General features: G+C 38.2%; 2 protein-coding genes across 5 annotated transcripts in view; one reads left to right on the plus strand and one right to left on the minus strand.

Moving 5' to 3' along the window:
• Positions 1-1,833, minus strand: part of LOC117027787 (uricase) — a 28,356-nt gene extending 26,523 nt beyond the window's left edge. Inside the window, exon 1 of the mRNA XM_033115911.1 lies at positions 1,747-1,833. Within this exon, the coding sequence (XP_032971802.1) occupies positions 1,747-1,776 (30 nt within the window). The 5' untranslated portion in view covers positions 1,777-1,833. The remainder of the gene's footprint in view (positions 1-1,746) is intronic.
• A 144-nt stretch (positions 1,834-1,977) lies between these two features.
• DNASE2B (deoxyribonuclease 2 beta) lies at positions 1,978-16,028 on the plus strand. Of its 4 annotated transcripts, XM_033115981.1 has the most exons (6): positions 2,458-2,674; positions 5,922-6,099; positions 9,411-9,492; positions 11,796-11,957; positions 13,388-13,585; positions 13,934-14,415. In XM_033115981.1, exons 1-6 carry the CDS (start codon positions 2,565-2,567, stop codon positions 14,281-14,283), a joined length of 1,080 nt encoding a protein of 359 aa, XP_032971872.1. In that variant the 5' UTR covers positions 2,458-2,564; the 3' UTR covers positions 14,284-14,415. The 4 variants fall into 4 exon arrangements, with proteins under 4 accessions (XP_032971873.1, XP_032971872.1, XP_032971875.1 ...); XM_033115982.1 differs by lacking the exons at positions 2,458-2,674; positions 5,922-6,099 and adding an exon at positions 1,978-2,448 and having other exon boundaries at positions 13,934-16,028; XM_033115984.1 differs by lacking the exon at positions 5,922-6,099 and having other exon boundaries at positions 2,656-2,674; positions 13,934-16,028.
• The last annotated feature ends 3,919 nt before the right edge of the window (positions 16,029-19,947 follow it).

Raw genomic sequence — 19,947 nt, forward strand, 5'->3', positions numbered from 1 at the left:
ATTAGATTTTGGAAGAGATAGATTAAGTAATATATTAATGTTGCCAAAGAGAGAATTAAAGAACTGGAAGATAGATCCAAATAAAGAATCAAGGATTAATTAAGGATAAATCAAGGATTAAGAAACACAGTAGACAGAATATATGAATATATGAATGAGACATAAAATGTACTAGAAAGATGATAGAACAAATACGGAAAAGGCACAATTCCAAGACTGAGATTTTCTAGAATTATTGGATGAATGAATGCAAACTTTCAACCGTAAAATAAGGAGCCCATTACCAAGTGAAGAACTCTTTCTTGTTCACTATGCTTTGGCAAGTTACAATGAAGGGATTTTCTACTATTTTTAGAGGCAATCGTGTTATGAGGCAGAAATGGTATTTTCATAATATTGTACTGCTTGAGCTTCAAAAATGGATTATATTGTGGAAAAAAATTCTGCCCAGTTTGCATTTTCTCCATCCATCAAATTCACTGTTTCTTTCCACAACATTACTTTGCTGTTTTTAGTAAAAACTGGGACACATTGGAATCTAGGCTTTGGGTAATGCTGAAATCCCTGGAGCCCCTCAGTGTTTGACACCTAGTGATTGTATAAGGAAGGTTGTTGATTGACAGTCGGCACAATCACGTCAGCAACAATGGGAGATAAGAAAGCTTACTGAAAGTGACATCTGAAAGAAAGTAACCTAACAGCGTTTTTCCAGACCTTGAAATAAAATTGGACTTAGCAAAAACCATCTTAATACAGATGTCCCCCAGTCCAACCACAGGAAGTGCTCAGGTTGCAGTAAAAATAATATTAGTTAACATTTGTGGATCACTTACTATTTGCCTGGCGCTGTGCTAAGCATGTAAGGAGGAGAAAACAGGAATTATTTTATATTTTATTCAACAAATGTTGTTCAGCGTACATAACTGAAAACAAGGTACTTATAGTCTCTAAATGCCTGGTGCACTCAGCTATTACCATTATAATACCAAAAAGGTATCACAGGATAAACGAAATTAATTTTATTTCACTTCAACTTAGAAAAATAAACTTAATGCTATGAAAATTTTTAGAAAGTGATGGAAAGGCTGGGATTGCTGAGATCCTTTTCTTTTTCTGAATGCAGTAAAAACATGTATAAAACGAAAGAAAGAAAGAAACCCGTAGAGAAACAGTCAGAAACATGTTTCCTAGTTTACCAGTTTGGTAGATTGTGAATCTACCAGATACAGCATAGCCTTGGCCTCAAGACAGCGAGTCTCCAAGTTTAGTGCACATCAGTGTCATCAAAATCCTTGTAAAAAATGTAGATTCCTGAGCCCAATTGGAAGGATTCTGATTTAGCAGGTTTGTCTTGAGGCCCAGAATTCCATCCGTTATGCAGACACCACTGGAAAATGTGAGCGGGTGGTCCAGAGATCCCTCACAAAACTCTATCTTAGGAGAAATTGAACCCCAAGCCTTCCCCTTGCAATGAACCCTGAGAACCCTGAACAACTCCAGCTTAACCATAGAATTGATCCGAGTTGCAAGGATCCAGTTCAGTCTGAATTCCTAAGTGATTCTGACCCGAATCCATAATTATAGGGACAGATCAGAGCCATAATGATCTCCAGGCATGAGGTAAACTGCTATTTATTGTAACAGCATCTTTAATAACTGATTCAAAAGCATCATTCACTTAAAGAAATTCTTTTCATATGCCTATGTACCCATCCCTCCCTTCTTCTAAAAAGAGAATGGTCTCACCTTTTTATAGTTGTTATGATAATGGGCCATTTTCTCTTGGCCTTTAACTTCAGATTCAGTTTCAAGAATGAGAAAGAATAGTTTGGGCAAAACAGATGTTTGTAACATTTTTTTATTGGACCTGAAGAGTGAGCGGTCAATATGTTTACCTGATTGCATCACAGCCAGTTGGACATGAAGACCTCTAAAGTAAAGCATCGTGTTGAGTGGCTAAAACCAGGAGGTGGAGAGGATGTGTAAACATCTTTGGTCAACGAAAACCGAATTTGCTCTTCCTTTGAAACAACCCTTTGAAGTACCCTTTAGGAACTGTTTCCTTAAGATAGAGAATATTACAAGTGAACGATCCTAATTATTACTAAGCCATATGTTTTGTCAGTTTTGTTTAATGTGTGAACCACAAGCATTTGTTGTCACTCATACAGAGACAATCATGGGGGGAAAAAACGAAAAATATTTAATTCAACATCGACTTATCAACATGGAATTGCCCTGTCTACTGAACTTCATACTACAAAATATTCACTCCAAAGGGTTAACTATACATCCTTTTTTTCTCTCTAGGACTTTTTGATGACTTTGCAAACCACGCAACAATTCAGCACAATGGCATTTGGCGTCACGTTGGCATGTGGTGACAGAATCACAGGATTACAGGAGATTCTTCCCGCTCTGAAAATTCGCGAACCTTAAATAGCAGAGGTAAGTGAAATAAAATGTTAGAGCTGGCACAGCCTGAGAGTGACTTGAAACTCAGACTCTACAACCTGTGGGGAAAGTTTCCCACTGTGGCACAGAATAAAGACGACAGGTAGAAAATGACAGCAAGACTTCTAAGAAAAATCCTGGTTTTGCTGTTCCTTGGCCTCTTTGGGGTCCTGGAGGCGACAATATCATGCAGAAATGAAGAAGGTAAAGCTGTGGATTGGTAAGTAAATGAAATGGAAGGATTGGTGATTGCAAATATTAATAGAATGCCAGAGTATCAGAGGCAAATTAATTTACTGTGAAGTTCCTAAGGAGACTTCCAACCCAACTCTCCCCTTAAAAAGAAATGTGGAGTACAGCATTGGGAATAGAGTCGATGGAATTTTAACAGCTATATATGGTTTCAGAGGGGTAGTAGATTGGGGGAGGGAGGTTATTGTTCTGTGAGGGGTGTAAATGTCTAACTATTACATTGTTTTGTACACCTGAAACTAATGAAAAAAAAGAATAAAAGAAAAAAAAAGAAAAAGAAAATTGTACTTCAAAGCAAAGAAAAAAAGAAAAGAAAGAAGGAAGGAAGGAAGGAAGGAAGGAAGGAAGGAAGGAAGGAAGAAAGAAAGAAAGAAAGAAAGAAAGAAAGAAAGAAAGAAAGAAAGAAAGAAAGAAAGAAAGAAAGAAAGAAAGAAAGAAAGAAAGAAAGAAAGAAAGAAAGAAAGAAAGAAAGAAAGTTAATTAAAGTGTGTAAATAGGCCAAATATCCAGATAGGGGTAGACTTCTGCGTGATGGACCTTCCCCATGAGAAAGACCTGAGTAGCCGCTGGGGGTCTGACTCACTGCCATCAGCGAGAAAGACTGTGACCACAGATGTGGGGTAGAGCTTCTCTCAGTTGGCGATTTCCTTTAATTGCATTGTGGCTTTCCTAACAGAACCCTTCCAACATCCTTTTAGAGACTGACAAAGGACAGAAGGTAGATTGCTTTTTTCTGACACTGGAGCTTGCGCTTCTCTTTATGACAATGAGAATGAAAGAGGGCACGATCGTACACAACACTATTTGGTTAACCTCGATAATATTAGGTAGCGCAGGCAGCTCTTGGAGTGGGAGCTAGGGCACTGGCCCCTGGCATGGTGGCAAAGAGACTAAACGCAGTATTGCGTCATAGTCATGGATTCCCCTAAAGCTTTGATCACTTTTTCACTCTTTAATTCGGGTATTTTGGTTTGCCATTATGGTTGGCGTCAAGCTTTGTATAAATAAACTTCAGGCTAGAAAACATAGGCATACTCACCCAGTCTCTCAGAAAACAGTTACTGAACTTATACCAGGCCCTGTACAGACTTTTGAAAATACAAATATAAACAAACCTAGTTCTTGCCCTCAAGGAGCTTGTAGTTATGCGGTAAGGGTGTAGATGGGCACTGGGGAGCATAGAGCCCCAAAGCCTTCTCTAAGAAAGTAGTTTGGAGCTAAGTTTTAAGAACACATAGGAGTTAGCTAGAAAAACAGTGGAGATGCAAGGCCAGCTTGGGCAATGAAGAAGCAATGAAGAGGTTCAGAGGCAAGAAACAATGGGAGAGTTTGGAAGCAAGATTGCTACACTTCAGGAAAATGTGAGGAAATGTCAGGAGGTGAGCTTAGAGAGATGAGGGAGGGCCAGATCATGAAGGCCTTCACGTACTGAGCTGCAGGCTCTGAAGTTGACCTTGAAAGGGAGCTCCCAAAGGGCTTCAGACAGGGAAGTGATGCGGTCAGATTTGCATTTTAGAAAACCCACTGGCAGTATGGTGAAAGCTGGCCAGCTGGGGACCAGTCTAGAGTCATGGAGACCAACAGGACCTTTTGCAGCATTAACAGGTGAGAAGAGGCGTGGATCCAGGTTAGAGCAGTGGTCGTGGAAATACGGAGGAAGAAGCACTCTGAGAAGACTTAGCAATGGATGAGCTGAGGGTCATAGGAAAGAGGGAGAAGTTAAGAATGACTTTTGGGTTGCTGGCTTCTGTGACTGTGCGGATATGCTCCCTCACAGCAGAAGATGAGGAGATTTGGAGTGAAATTTTATAAACTTGTTTTCAAAAACATGGCCTCAGCATAGAGGTCTAGGCTAGAAATCGATTTGAGAATCTTCTGCATATAACTGGAGATGATCTCCCAGGAAAAAGATTTAAAAGGACTAGTTCTCAACTGGTGTGCCATCGCACACCGACAGGGCACACCCCCTTCACCGTGGGCCATCAAATCATGATCAGTATATAAAATTTATTTTTGCCTCAACTGAATGGACGTATTACTTAGCAATGTCCATCTGAGAGGATTCTCAGCTGAGCAGACAGTGAGACACAGTCATCACAAGCGGCTGCAACTTATTGCGAAACTTAAAGGGGAGAGTTTCAGAGTCGCCTCCAAAGAATAATTTCTTGCTTCCTGTCACATGTGAGGACATTGCCCTGAGAATAAGAAAGCATGGGAAGAGCAGGAAAGAGTTTAGTGAAATAGAAGCATAAGACGGAAGAGAACCAAATAAAACGTGAGAAGTGTTTACAGGCAGTTGAGACACTACTGTGCGGTACCAGTGAATGCATTACAATGTTTGCTTCACTGAGGGGTTTGAGGGTTAATTAGTGGGTTTATGCTATTAGCGAGGACTCGTCTAGACTAGGGTGATTTTGCCCTCAAGGGACTTTCAACAAAGCTGGAGACATTTTTGATTGGCACAACTACAGAGTACGACTAGCATCTAATAGGTGGAGGTCAGTGATGCTACAATGCACACGACAGTCCCCACAACAAAGAATGATCTGGCCCAAAATATGAATAGAGTACATTGAGAAACCCTCAGCTAGATGATCCAAGAAAGCCCCAATGCTATATGGACCCAATCACCTTTCCTCCCTGTGAGATACCCAAAGGCGATATCCAAACGAGAGACAATAGTAAAGGAAAGCAAAGTGTCTACTGAATTAGCCGGCCTTGGCCCTGAATCCTCAATGCATAGCATTCTGATAAACTGAACTGAAGAATGTGGCTGAGGCCAGAGGCTCAAGGGACCCTCTACCTACCCGGAAGGTAGACCCAGCCAGCCAGTTGCAAAGGTGAACATGCCAAGGGCAGAAGACAAGAACACATCCAAGACCTCTACAGTCCAGGTTGGGGCCTTGGCCTTCTCCCCACTCTAGCCACATGGACTGTGGAAACAACAGAGAGAGGCACTCTCCACGTACATGGACTTCCTCTACAGGGACCCCACTCACCACGCCAGTTAATGTATTAGAATGTGTCCAGTCAGGTTTGCATTTCCTTCTCTGGAAATGAGTAAGAATAAGGGGGGAAAACACAACAAAGAGCTTGAGCATATCCCTTTCCTTAGAAGCTTATTGTGAAATGTAAATGAAATGATGTATTTAAATGCTTACCACAGTGACTATAGTCAATAAATATCAGTAGTTCATAATTATTTCCTTTGCTAGGTTTACCTTTTATAAGTTACCTAAATACCAGGACAAGGAAAGTAGAAAGACTGGGTTAGAGTACCTATACCTAGACTCTACAACCAGAAGCTGGAGGAGGAGTAAGCAACTAATGAATAGCACCAAGAGTGTTTTGGGAAGGACATTAGAACAGCTGTATCAAGCATATGCCTCCAAGGTATGTTATAGTTAATTATTAATTTGAATCATATGAAATGCATAAAACAGAATCCTAAGCTTCCAAAAGATTTTAACTGCTCACCTACTCACCCCTCAACCCTAACAACTTGAAATAAGCTAGCTCAGAATCTGAATTAATCTGAGCAAGACTTTAGGAAATATTTCATCAGACTCTATAGCAATGCCAAATTATTGGTACATTTGGCACCATTTCCAATAGTATAACTGGGCAAGATGTGAACTAATTGCATATTGAAGTCTTCTGGCTGCCAAATTGTGCCAATTTGCTCAGTACTTGCTATCTTATGCCTCTAGTGGAAATATTTACAATGAACTACAGATCTGTGATCCATATGCCAGGAGTTATGTATGGGCTGTTTATGCCATGGTGGTTATGAGTGGTGGTGACATAAGTAAAGGGTCCCACACAGTCTTCCTTTTACTTACTCTTTTTCAAAATGGTAGGTTGAGAGCTAGGACTCTAGTTCAAGACCCTACAACCAAACTGCCTGAATGGAGATTCAACCTGCTATCTGGACTTCATCAGGCAGTGAGCTAACCAGCCAAAGAGACCTAGGTAAGGAGGCCTGCTGGCTGTATGTGGGCAGTCCCCCAATGTTATAGACACCATCTGCTGTTCAATGGCAAGATACGCTTTCCAACCAGGGGTGACAAGTAAAATCGAACAATAATTAATATCCAGTTACACTCATGTATGCATTCCTAGCAACAATTTATAGAGAAGTAAATATATAAAGTGACTCAGCACTTACAATGTGCTGGGCCTTTACGTATATTAACGAATTTAATCCCCATAATAAGACTGTGATAGACTCTAGCGTGACTGCACATGTATATTTGAGTATTTACTCAAAGTATGCAGAGAGCTGTCACCGTGTATACTGATATTCACTTTATTTTCTTACCATTGGGATCAGCCTTCAGAGCCAAGTTACAAAGTCAAAACTTATTTGTAAGCTGTTTGAATCCCTGTGATGTGCCAAGCACCGTTCTAGGTGCTTTAAAAATTATTTAATGTCAGAAACAACTCTGTTTTGAATTAATAGATTATTGTGTAAAATCAAAACTGCTTCTACTTTCCACAGTTAGGGATAAAGACCCCCAGAGCACAACCCAGCAGTGAGAAGATAAACAATTACAGTGTTCCCTTCCCCATCTCAGAAACTGGCAGGAGAAGCGGGGAGCAACATTGTAAACCTCTGTCATTTACCTTAGTTGGGGCAGATGGTTCTTAACTTGGCAGAATGGAACAATGACTTTGGAGCCTCAAAAGTAGCTCCAGAGTCAAGAAGGGCAAGAGAGCTAAACTGCTCTGCCATATAAAACGGGGTGCCTGGGAGGTAGGAATTAAAAAGTATAAGAAATATGAAGGGAGACGGGGGCAGGTCAGCATGATAATGTAACACCAGTCTTTGTTCAGACCTTCAGTGAAACCTATTCACACACAATGCTTTGAGCGATGGATTTGAGGAAGAAAATGACAGTAAAGAGGCTGATTTCCAAGTCTGACTGGCACGGAGCCAAAAGAAGAACAAGAATAGTGGGTGAGATCTAGGTGAGATTAGGCGCTTTTTGGAAGGAAAACTACGTGCCAGAAGTGACCATGAGAACATACCTCCCCACCATCTCACCTGGAATTGAACTTCTAACAGAGTAGAAGGCCAGATCAGGTCAACCGGTTTTACTCTCAAATGTCAAGGTGACCCTGGTCATCATCTGGGTTATGTTTAAAATTGTTTCCTTCTTTTGCCTTTGTAAGTAAGAACCTTCCATACACCTTCATAATAACACTTATCAAACTATATTGCAGTTGTCTGGGCTTGCCTGTCTATATCACTTGCTAGAACGGGGGCAGAGGCTGCACGTCTCTTCTTCAACATCCAGTAGTCAAAATAATACCCAACGTATGTATTAAAGGAATGAAGCTGTCCAAAGGCAGATGCTGACGCCTGACTATTCTTAAATCTATAATCTTTCCTCTATATCAGAGAGCCTCTCTCCCTCTAGGGCTACAATCCATACAATCTTAGCTGGTTGTTCCACGCCTGGTGAGAATAATAAACTTCATCCATTATAAAAATATAGTTTCTCATTGAATCTTCCCAGAGCCCCTCCAAATTGTACCCCAAAGACACACAATGTCCTCGTTACCACATTCTCTACAAGCTTATAGAATGACTAACCGTCAGAGTTCTCCAAAAGAGGATATGAATGCCAATGGTAGCTAAGGTCAATTATGGAAAATGAGGGTAAGAAAACAGCTTACTTTCCTGAATCTTCGTAAGCGCAGTGGCCAAGAAGGCTACACAGATTATGTTGTACATTTTTTTACAAATGTTTTTAGGTTACATCAAATAATTAAGCAACTGTAAGAGACTCCGTTATTATCTTTTTTCTGAGAGAAAAGTAAGGGCCATTTTTAAGGAGGTAGGTTGTCCTTTTCTGCTTTTAATTATGTCACTGAAGTTTTTTAATATTGACATCATTGGCTTCAATAGAAGTCACTGCATCGTGACACAAATGAAATGCAACCACACAGAACTAATATAAGTTTCCAAAACATGACAAAGAGATACTATCAAAATAATAGCTTCATTTTGACTCAGAGATTTGGCCAACTCTGGTATTTACTGGTATTTTGCCTTACCAGAGGAAGTCCCATCTCACACATTCAATTTCACCATTTTTTCTATGCAGGGAAATACCAAGTTAGAAAGGAGAAATGACACAGAAAGGGACTGAAGAAAAATCCTCCCTTATCAGGGAAGTAATGGGAGCAGAGAATGAAGAATCCTGATTAAACACAAAGCTATGACCAAGCAGTGAAGCACAAAGTAGGCAGAGAAAATCAGATCCTGACAACCAGTTCTGCATTGTGCCTATAATATCAATGGAAAAAGCCCAGGTGTAATCCTTGGCCGGTTGTTCCTACTTCATTTCCTGAACAAATATTTAAGAATTTCTTTATTATACACTGGTTGTCAAATCAGAAACGTGGGTCCAAAACAACCAAGAGAAATAGGAATATTGCCCTCATATACACATCACAATGCATAGGGCTCCTGCCACACAAGACAAAGCCACACATGGTTGAGAATGGACATCCTGTCCCTTGTCTTGCATGTCACAGAATTCATAGTGATGGGGAAGCTGCCTATCAGGGGAATGGATGACTTCTCCTGTGAATTAATGACAGCTCTGTATTGCAGCCCAGGTAGCTGGTAAAAATGTTGTGAGCATTTGTGAGTGGAAGATTTACACCATTATAACCCTACTATGTTCCTGCAGAATAACAGCACAGCCTATCTAATGTACAATGATGGAATTCCCAAATCTTTGAATTACAGCAGCAAGTATGGACACACCAAAGGTATGAAAGTTTCTTTCCTACTAGAAATCAACATTTCTTAAACATTCCATTCTGAATATTCTTATATTCCACACTAAAAAGATACCTTTTCTTTTTAATGATTTATTTTGAGTTAACAAATGAGATGATTTCTGTATCACGAGTTATAAGTACATAATTTGACTTGGTAGTCTCCTTTTAACTTTCTTAACATATTTTTTCATATATGCTTTTTATAACAGAAATCCATGCACTGACTACTGGAAATAACCAGTCAGTCTATATACATATAAAGGCGTGTGTGTGTGTGTGTGTGTGTGTGTGTGTGTGTGTGTGTATTGAGGTATAATTTACATAAAGTAAAATTTACTCTTTTAGTGTACAGTTCCCTTTGAAATAAGCATTTTTGAAATTTTATTTTTAATTAGTTTTTACATTATAGTAATTTTTGTTATGTATCTTTTTAAAATATAGTGTAGTAACTTTTATATAGTAACTTTTGGTATTTTTCTATTTATAAACTATGTATGCATCTATATGTGCTGCAGTTTTAAAAACTTCAAAATGCCAGTAAGCAAAAATAAATCTGTAATCTTAATACCCATTAGATAACCACAATTGACCCTTTCTACTTTTTCTGTAATACATATTTTAAAACATGTTTATAAAACTAATGTTATGACTATTTTTCAACCTTTTCTTCAACTTTATATATTATGAATGACTTTTCATGACAGTAAGTATTTAGAAGGTTCCAAAGTCAAATGTCTTCAGGGACAGGCAAGTGATGTCAGCAAGTGAAGTGGCTGAAATAGCAGATAACTGGAAAAGTGGAGAGTACATACTTGTTCTAAAGGGGCAGCTACTACTCAGTGTGACTTATAGGAATGCGATTTTTCAGAAGATGTTGAAAATGGATATTTGTTAGAAATCTCCTTAGTTTTTAAATGTTGGCAATGAATTCAACATTTTAAAAACACTCTGCAAGCATAATAATATGTATTGTGGGCTGGATTTGTCCTGTGGGCTGCCAGTTTGCAACCTGTGATTAAGAAAATAATTTGTAATGGTGGTCAAATGTCATGAGCTTTGAAAGCTTCTGATATAGTCAACTTGGCCTCCTGATGGTCCTATTTGCATGGAGCCCAATAATTTTTATAATATACCACATTTTCCAACCTCTCTTCGAACAACCTCCTACCACCACTCTCACTCAACGCTGTTTGTTATTAAAAGGGTTTGGAAAAAAGACTGGAAAGGGAATGGGGCCCCGTGTCATGTGGGGGAGTTCTCTGTGCCAACAGGTGCCCTGACATCCTGTGGCATTTGTACAAGGAGGGTAGGATTACAGTCAAACAGCGCACTCATTTACGCAGAAAAGAGCCCCTGAAAGTCATCCAGCTCAGTTAGGTCACGGAACTTTGAACATTTTCCACCCACATACTGTTATTGATTCTATACACACTGAGAGAGAACTAGAGTGCTTCCCTAAATTGTGTTTCTGAAAGAGAAATAACTGGCAGGCATTTGATTTCCACTTAACAATAAGGCAAACATGAATGTTTTATGTTTGCATGGTCTTATGCAAATGGAAAGTCTAGTTAGCATACCAAACTACCCTGATGTATTTATAAACACAGAGATCGTCATAGATAGTCATGTTGGACAGGGTTCTTTTTGCCAGGTCACAAGATGATGAAAATCTTTCTGTTTTCTTCCTTTCTGGCTTTCATGTTATTTTGCTCTTGAGATATTTTACTAAACACAATTAACTAGGATGCTTGAGCATGGCTTTTCTCTTTGCCTCTTTTGTTGGGAATTAGGTGACTCTTCCATAGATAAATGAGCATCTCTTTCTTACAACAAATTAGTGCAAGTACATTTCTTCATTTGATATTCTCTCTTTCAACTGTTTCTTAAGCTTTTGAAAAGAGCTTAGCTGCTTAGCAGTGAAGACATAGGAGTATATATCTGAAGCTCCCCAGGTAACTACATAGTTTAACAAGGTCAAATTCCAATTTCTCAAATTTGCATTCTGCCAAAACACATTTTCCTTGCGGTTTCTATGAAATTCCTCTGAACCCTTCACAAGGTGGCTGTCTGTGATCCCCTTTTGTGGTGGTTATGATCAGTAATGGGGCAATGTAATGTGTGCCTGATTTGGTTTTAAAGAGTTTGAAAAAATAAGCATGATCCTTGTGATTATCAGCCTAATAAAATATTAGCCCAAAGGGTAAATGGACTTAAATGTTGCAACTTTCAATTCTATTTTAAAAAGGAGCTTTGTTTTTCCAATTTATTTGTATTAACTGTTTCTTTGGTAGGTTTACTGCTGTGGAACAAAGTCCATGGGTTTTGGCTGATTCACTCTATTCCTCACTTTCCTCCAATTCCTGAAGAAGGCTATGAGTATCCGTCCTCAGGGAGACGATATGGACAAACTGGCATCTGTGTAACTTTCAAGTACAACCAGTATGAAGCAATAGGTAACATTAGAGTGGAGAGAGAGAGAGAGAGAGAGAGAGAGAGAGAGAGAGAGAGAGAGAGAGAGAGAGAGGTAATGATGTTGAAGAAGAGATTTGGGATTATTAATAAATTTGTCACTTGATTTGTTTTTCTAGTCATAGACCCTCTGATACCTTAAATTCTAATATTGGCTTTGCCATGGTGAGACCTTGAGCAAGCTCACTTACAGGACTTTGGTTTCCTGGTCCTTCAATAAATTCTATGAACTTGATCGGGGTAGTAGTTAAAAATGTCTACAGGGGCCAGGCAGGTAACAGAAATGAGTGAAAACAGTGGATATTGTATGGGCAGTGGGGATAGTGACAAACTGGGGTGTTGACTATCCCCTAGTTTCCCTCAAAAGCTTTAGCTGCATCATATTGTAGCTCAGCAGGAATGTAGACCTAATGGTTACAGAGCTCCATATTTTTCAAGAGTAACCAGAAATCTGTGCGGGGTGTGTGTGTGTGTGTGTGTGTGTGTGTGTGTGTTTGTGTGTGTGAAAGAGAAAGAGGGAGAGAGAGAAAGAGAGAGAGAGAGAGAGAGAGAGAGAGAGAGAGAGAATCTCCTGCTTTTTAAATGTGGTCTCAATCTTATTTTTTTTTAATTATGTAAATTGCATGTTGCCTGTAGGCTTCCAACCCGACCTCACTCAGCCCCCAGATGGTATTCCTTTGAGATCTCAAGCTCAAATGGCCCAAATACTTAGATTTGGAAAACTATGGTAGGGGAAGAGTAGAAGAAGGAACACTGTTTTACCAATCACTTTTCACTGAGGTAGTTGCTAAATAGTGGCAAAGAGTGACTTGATTTTAGATATAAGAGGTTTAGAAATGTTTTTCATCCACTTTTCATTTTATAAGGAAGGATGTCTGAGTCAAGTCAAACCGCAGTCTAATTGGTGGAGCTCATGCAATGATTAGACAGCTGAACAGCATAGAGATTAGCTGTGCATGTTGATGAGTCACTCTTGAAACTAGATGGTTGGTACATGGACGCTCTCTACCTTTGTATATGTGCATAGGAGAAGAAAAAAGAAACAAAACAGTCTGGCCTCCAAGGCCGGACTGCCTGGGTTTGAATATCAGCTCCATCAGTTACAAGCTTTATAACCTTGGACATGTGAAATAAATTTTATGTTAATTCATCTATAAAATGAGGATAATGACAAAAGAACTTACCTAATGATAAGGATTTATTAGTAAATACATGTAAAACTCATAGAACAATGCCTAGAAAGTAGGAAGTACTCAATAAGTGTCAACTATTTTAATCAAAATTATTTGAAGGTATTGGCTTAAAGAAGGGAATGTTTTTGTTTTGTTTTTTAACTCACAAAAGATCTATAATATCAACAAGATTTCCATTTGTATCTTAATTCTCAATTTTTCTTTATTGTTTCTTGTTTCAGATTCTCAGCTCTTGGTCTGCAACCCAAACATTTATAGCTGTTCCATCCCAACTACCTTTCACCAGGAGCTCACTCACATTCCCAAGCTGTGTGCCAGGTCCAACTCATCAAACATCCCTCGCCGGCGCCTCACCACACTTCAGTCAGCCCAGGGACAAAAATTCCTCCATTTTGCAAAGTCTAAATCTTTTCCTGATGGTATGAAAGACCATCATTAAACAATATGTTATATAAATCTGCTGTTGGACTCAGTTTGGATTTTGTAGAGGAAATATTCTTATTATTCAGTGGAAGATGTAGAAAAGAAAGGAGGAAAAAAGACATTTTCAGACACCAATGTTGTTTTAGTTAATAGTAATAATTTTTTATGTGCATATTACTTTAGCATTTATAAAATATTCTCTCATTCACTATTTCAATTATGTTGTTGTTATTATGCTTATGACATCCACATATCAGGGGTGAATGATGATGTCCATTCCTAAGGATATTTTCAGAGACTTATCTAAGTACTAACCTCACTATCTCTCTTCTTATAAACTCTAGACATTTCTGCAGCCTGGATGGCTCAACAGTTGAAGACACACTTGCTAGCAGAAACCTGGCAGCGAAACAAATCAGTGCTTCCTTCAAACTGCTCCCTTCCTTACCACGTCTATAACATCAAAGCAATTAAGATATCTGGACAATCTCATTTCAGTTCTTCTAAGGATCATGCCAAATGGTGTATTTCCAAAAAAGGTGCCAGAAATCGCTGGACGTGTATTGGGGACCTAAATCGGAGCCCACACCAAGCCTTCAGAAGTGGAGGATTCATTTGTACCCAGAATCAGCATATTTACCAAGCATTTCAAGGATTAGTTTTGTATTATGAGAACTGTAACCAAACTTGGTGAAGGGGTATATGTACTATCGTTTTGAACACTGACAGTAGGTCGTCTTCCATTAGTTCTATTCTTTATACATTAAAGCCTGTAAATGTACTCATAGTCCACATATCATCTAGTAAAACACCTTTCTCCAATGTTTACCATCTCATCTTCTAATTAGTGGCAATTTATCTACTTTGCATTTATATTCCCTAAACATAAAAACTATTTTATATAACTAAGAAAATGAAAAGAATGAAAGGAAAAATATTTGTTCCAGATTAGTCAACTATGTTGTTCATGGATTGACTGGCCATCTCAAAGATTAAATTTCATCTCCTTCACAAAGAATTCCCTGACTCTCCTCCCCACCCCCTTTTGAAGAAAAAAAAATCTATATATATATATATTCTTCCTACTATTTAGTCATATTCCTCTTAAAGTTCTTTCTCGCTGGTTTACGGTTAAGTAATGTCATTCTTGTAGCTGCTACTTACTAACTGTATGTCTTGGGCCATTCACTTGAACTCTCTGAGCCTTGGGTTTTCTTATCTATGAAATGGAGATAATATCTGGGTATGTTTGAGCACTTAGCACAGAGCCTGACACAGAGCTGACACTTAAAAATACTAGTTGCATTTTAATCTGAATCTTCCATCCCCACCCAGCAAGAAAAGAGGAAAAAAACGTTTAGAAATGAGTAATATGTTTCCAAAAAATTTTTTAAGTCAGATTAGGAGAAGGAAATAAAACAGCATCTAAGTGCAACCGATCTATTTAGGTGAAATAAAGAAGTATAATATAAAGAAACCAGAATCAAATCTAATAATCTTAATTCCAATATGTTTCATTTTCTGTAATTCTTATCACTAAACATAACTATTATATAAATGAATAATAATAAATTTGTATTAAGTACTAATTACTTAATAAAGTTTGAGATATGATTCCCAATTTCAAGAAGCTTACAATCTAGCAAAAGTAATCACAACAATAACTAGAACTAGGACTTATTGAGTATTTATCATGCAGTAAACACTGAACCCACATTTTATTTAATCTTTATAACAATGCTACACAGTAAGAATTGTTGTTATCCACATTTTACTGACAAAGAAACTGAGGCCTACAGAGTTTCAGAAACTTGCCTTGTGTTACAAAGGTCTATCTTACCTCTAAGGCTATGCTCTTAACTTCTATCCCAAGAAACAAGAAAATGATGCAATATAGGATAATATTTATCTTGATATCTCAATACCAACCAAAACTCATGAGACCTCATGGCACTGGTTTAATGACAAGCAGAGAAAAAGCTAAGTTTATCTTCCTGTCAGAAGAAAGCATAAGCTATGGGTATGTGGAACACTAACTAGCGAACTTAAATGCTTGAAAATATGAAAAGGCTTGAAAAATATGTTTTGGGCTTCTCAAAGAGCATCTAAGCATAAACAATTCCAATAAAATAGAATTAAAAAAGTGAAATTAAAAAGCATAAGAGCCTGACTTTAAAGTTAAAGAGGTTCAAAACTTGATCCAATAGTATAGAGAGGAATAAATGAAAAGGTAAAAGAGAAAGTAAAAGCGAAGGAATTCTACTGAACTAAAAATATACAGTAAGTATGAGCCTCCTCCCCAGAAAGGTAAATCCGTAACTTCTAGGAAAGTGCTCAACAGAACAGTCTGAAAGAGAAGAGAATCAAAACCAGAACCCACAGAATAAAGAGTAGAAAAATGTATCAAATATATGGTGATGGAAGGAGAACTGACTCTGGGTGGTGAATACACAATGGGATTTATAGATGATGTAATACAGAATTGTACACCTATGTACAATTGAAATCTATGTAATTCTACTAACAATTGTCACTCCAATAAATTAAAAAAAAAAACAAACAAAGAGTAGAGAAATGTGACAGAGAGAAGAAAAAGAAGGTATTGGCCCAGTGGAGATGCACAGTAGGGATGTAGTTCCTGCAGAAGGCGGAGACAGGAAGTGGCTAGACCCCTCTTGAGGAAGGAAAAAATGCTGAAAAAAAAGAACAGAATAGCCCTGGTAGCTCAAGGACACTAAATATTGACCCTGGGAGGAAGGAATCTATCTTGATGTTGGAAGTTCCCTGGGGTGGAGCTCAGAGGCAGCAAAGAGAGCGAGTACTGCCATCTTTCCCAAGCATAAGCCCAGGAATGCTATCCGGGGAAGCTGACTCCTATACGGAGACTGGCATATATCTTTAGGGAAATGACATCATTGGAAGGAAACTGAAACAGTCGTGAATATAAGAGATGTTTTTATTAATTCTCTTTGGGTGAAAGGCAAGGATATGGCAGAGATCACAGAATGAAATTTAAGTCCTAAACCATGGTTTAAAATAAGTACTGGAATGAAAGACTCGTATGCAATATGGGAGTGTATCTTATAAAGAAACATAAAATGTGTTTGGCTGGAAACTACTTAATGTGATTGCGAGAAAAGAAATTTAAAACAAAAGTAAAGTTATAGCACTAATTAGAGTGGAAGATGGTGGTTCTGACATGCAAATTCCAAATGATTTCTGTTGTGCCCTCACATCATTCTTGGAAAAGCTATTTTCCACAATCTGTTGGTATGAAATGACTCTTTCCTTTCCAGTTCCAAATAACTGGATCAAAAGTAGACTTTGTGACACCAAACAAAATAAGCCACAGGTCAAACCAAGACAATCATATTTGGGAGACCGTTCAAAGCAGGGGTACCAAGACTGAGTTTTGGGACTAGGGCACTTGATCTGGAGGGTCATGCCTATTGGAAATAACACCATCATTTTATGCCCTGTGCGTGATGAAGCAGAGAATGCTGGGCTGCTGAAGCTGGAGAATGGTGCAAACACACCATGAGATCAAAGGAGCATAGTGTGGTATCAATTCTTAACTTTCCAGATGTCAGTTGAGTTCCTCGTGGAGCCCAACTATTCTCCCTGGTCACATATTCTATGACATTAAGTCATAGAATTCTTTCATTATTGCCCCATTTTTAGCTTAAGTTAGCTTGAGCAGGTATCTGTCACCTGCAAGCAAACAATTCCTGTCTAAATCATTTAGAAATAACAATGACAGTATGAGTACGGTGCCAAATCATATCAATCGGAATAATAATTGAGAAATGGGTCATAAACAATTCTCACAGTTTCTCAATCTCAGGCATTTTATATACCAACATAGAATATGGATGATAAATGAAATAAACTTGAGATTGTAGAATGACATAATAAATATGCTTCAGAGGAAGCGATAGGAAGGATTTGGTGGGATGGAATAAGAAAGATTAATGATAGAGATTCAAATATTCAGACATTTACTAAGGGTTTCATTCAACTAAAGTAGTTCTTGATTAACTTTTGACTTAACACACAATTTCATCTCCCAAAGAGTAGATGAAATGACTAAAACCTCAGACTTGCCAACAAGGAGGCGTTTGTTGGCGAAAATAAAGCAACGGTGCCTCAAAAGAAAAGTACTCTTGGATGATCATTAGAGAAAGAAAAGTTGAATACAGACCCAGTTTAGAAAGTCTGAGACTGAGATACAGAAGAAAATATGGTTCAATGGCAGAAGACTCTTAAAGGGAATGCATCTCAAGTGGTTAAAAAGTTATCAAAAAGGAAATTCTAACTATGTGATTTCTCCATGAGGAAGGAAGGGTCTAGAGAAAGCAATGTAACTACACAGCCTGCTTTCTCAGAAGCTCATACGTAACTTAGGTGCATACAAAGCATGAGAAGAAAAGGTCAATGAACAAAGAGAGTAAAAGAATGGCACCAATCTATATATAGAATTATATGAAACCACAATGGTTACTTGTTACGAAAAACGTGAAGGTGACAAAAAATGATTTTTTTAATTTATTTTTGCATCAGGATTACATTAGAACTAATAGCGTGTGAATAAAAAAAATTAAAAAAAACCTTTGTCTCTTTTATTTCTGTCTTTTCAATAAAGAAGAATAATATTCAAATTAAAAAGGTAGAAAAACATGATCAGAGACAACTAAATCAAGCCCACTGCCATGCAATTTTAAAAGAGCACACAATTCCCTACAATGAGTTCATGTTTCTAGACCTAATCAATGACAGTAAAAACTATTGACAGACCAGAGATCTTTGAGGAAACATGGAAAACAGACAAATATTATTTTAATTTTCAAAACTGAATGGAAAGTGTGGTCTTAAATGCAACGCCAGCATGATTCTTCAGATTGTAGACACTTAGAAAATGATCAACTAGACAATCTGCAGGTGTCAGCATGAACCGGGTTCTGTATGAGGCAGGCATCTCTGACCACCTCACTTCCTTTTTGGACAAGAGTTACAAAACTGGTGGATCACAAAATTGTAGTAGCTATAGTATCCTTGGGCCGCAACAAAATGAAGGTCTCTCTTGATATCCTATGGTCAGGATGATAACATGGGGTGAATTTGATTATAGTCCAATGAATGTATGCACTATTTAGAGGGTAGTTAGTAATAGTGGATCTGTGTCAATTTGAAAGGATCTGTGTCAAAGAGCCCAAGTATTTTTTCCAATTTAACCCATCAAACATGCTCTGTACTGCACTGTGGTGAGCAAACGAACAACAACGAATAAGACAGACGGTCTCAGCCCTTATAGATTTTATCTTTGATTCTGTCTCTAACCCTAATCCATATACATTTTTAGATGACTTTTGTGAATATTCAGAAAAATATATTTATTAAGGTTATATATGACAAGCAGATAAGAGGTATAGCAGATCCAGCAGATGATGAAGTTGCATCCCAAGGAAATTTGAAAGGCTAGTGTCATGAGTTAAACCAAATAAATATAATAAGGCTAAGTCTAAGACTCTGCCCTTGAATCTAAAATAACAACAACAAAAACCTACAATGGCTTTCATAGAAGTATAGGTTGAAGGGAAACACAATTTAGCAGCAGACAATGTAGAAAATTATCCAGGGGTTTTGGCAGAAAACTCCTGCCAAATGACTAAACAGTGTGATTCACTGAAAAAAGGAAAAAAAGAATTTAATACAATCTTGAGATGTATGAATAGAACATATATTAGAAAGTAAGAAAATAGACATACTCTGTTCTGTGTTAGTGGCCTAGGTACCACCTTTATGAGGACTACAGAGAGAGTGGAGGATACATAGAAAAAATTGACTAGAATAGTGATGGTTCCTGAGACAGTAGAAGGAATAGTAGAAAGAAATGAAAATGTCTATTTCTGAAAAGGTTCACTGGGGACAGGATAGGTATCTTCAAATATGTAAAAGACTATTCTGTAGAGGAGGGTCTACACTTGTTCTACATGGCATCTAGAGGCAGAACCAGGACAAAAGAAGGAAAATAGAATGATCTATATTTAGTTCAAAGTAACTGCAAACTGTTTTGTCCAAACCTCACCACGACCTGTGAGCTGTACAGGATGTACCACTGGCTTCTTCTCCAGTTCTCCCAGGTCTCTCCCACCCCCTTACTACACTTCGCCCACTGCATTCTTCCAATTCCTCAAACTCACTACACCCAACCCCACCTCAAAGTCATGCACTTGCTGTTCCTGCTGTCTGAAAAACTTTTCTCCCAGGTATGCACATGACTGGCCTCTTCTCATCATTTAAGCCCGCGGCATTAATTTCTTAGGAGAGGCCTTTCTGGGTCACCCTATCTACCTTAGCA

The sequence above is a fragment of the Rhinolophus ferrumequinum genome, chromosome 9 (assembly GCF_004115265.2).
Source record: "Rhinolophus ferrumequinum isolate MPI-CBG mRhiFer1 chromosome 9, mRhiFer1_v1.p, whole genome shotgun sequence".
Classification (NCBI taxonomy): domain Eukaryota; kingdom Metazoa; phylum Chordata; class Mammalia; order Chiroptera; family Rhinolophidae; genus Rhinolophus; species Rhinolophus ferrumequinum.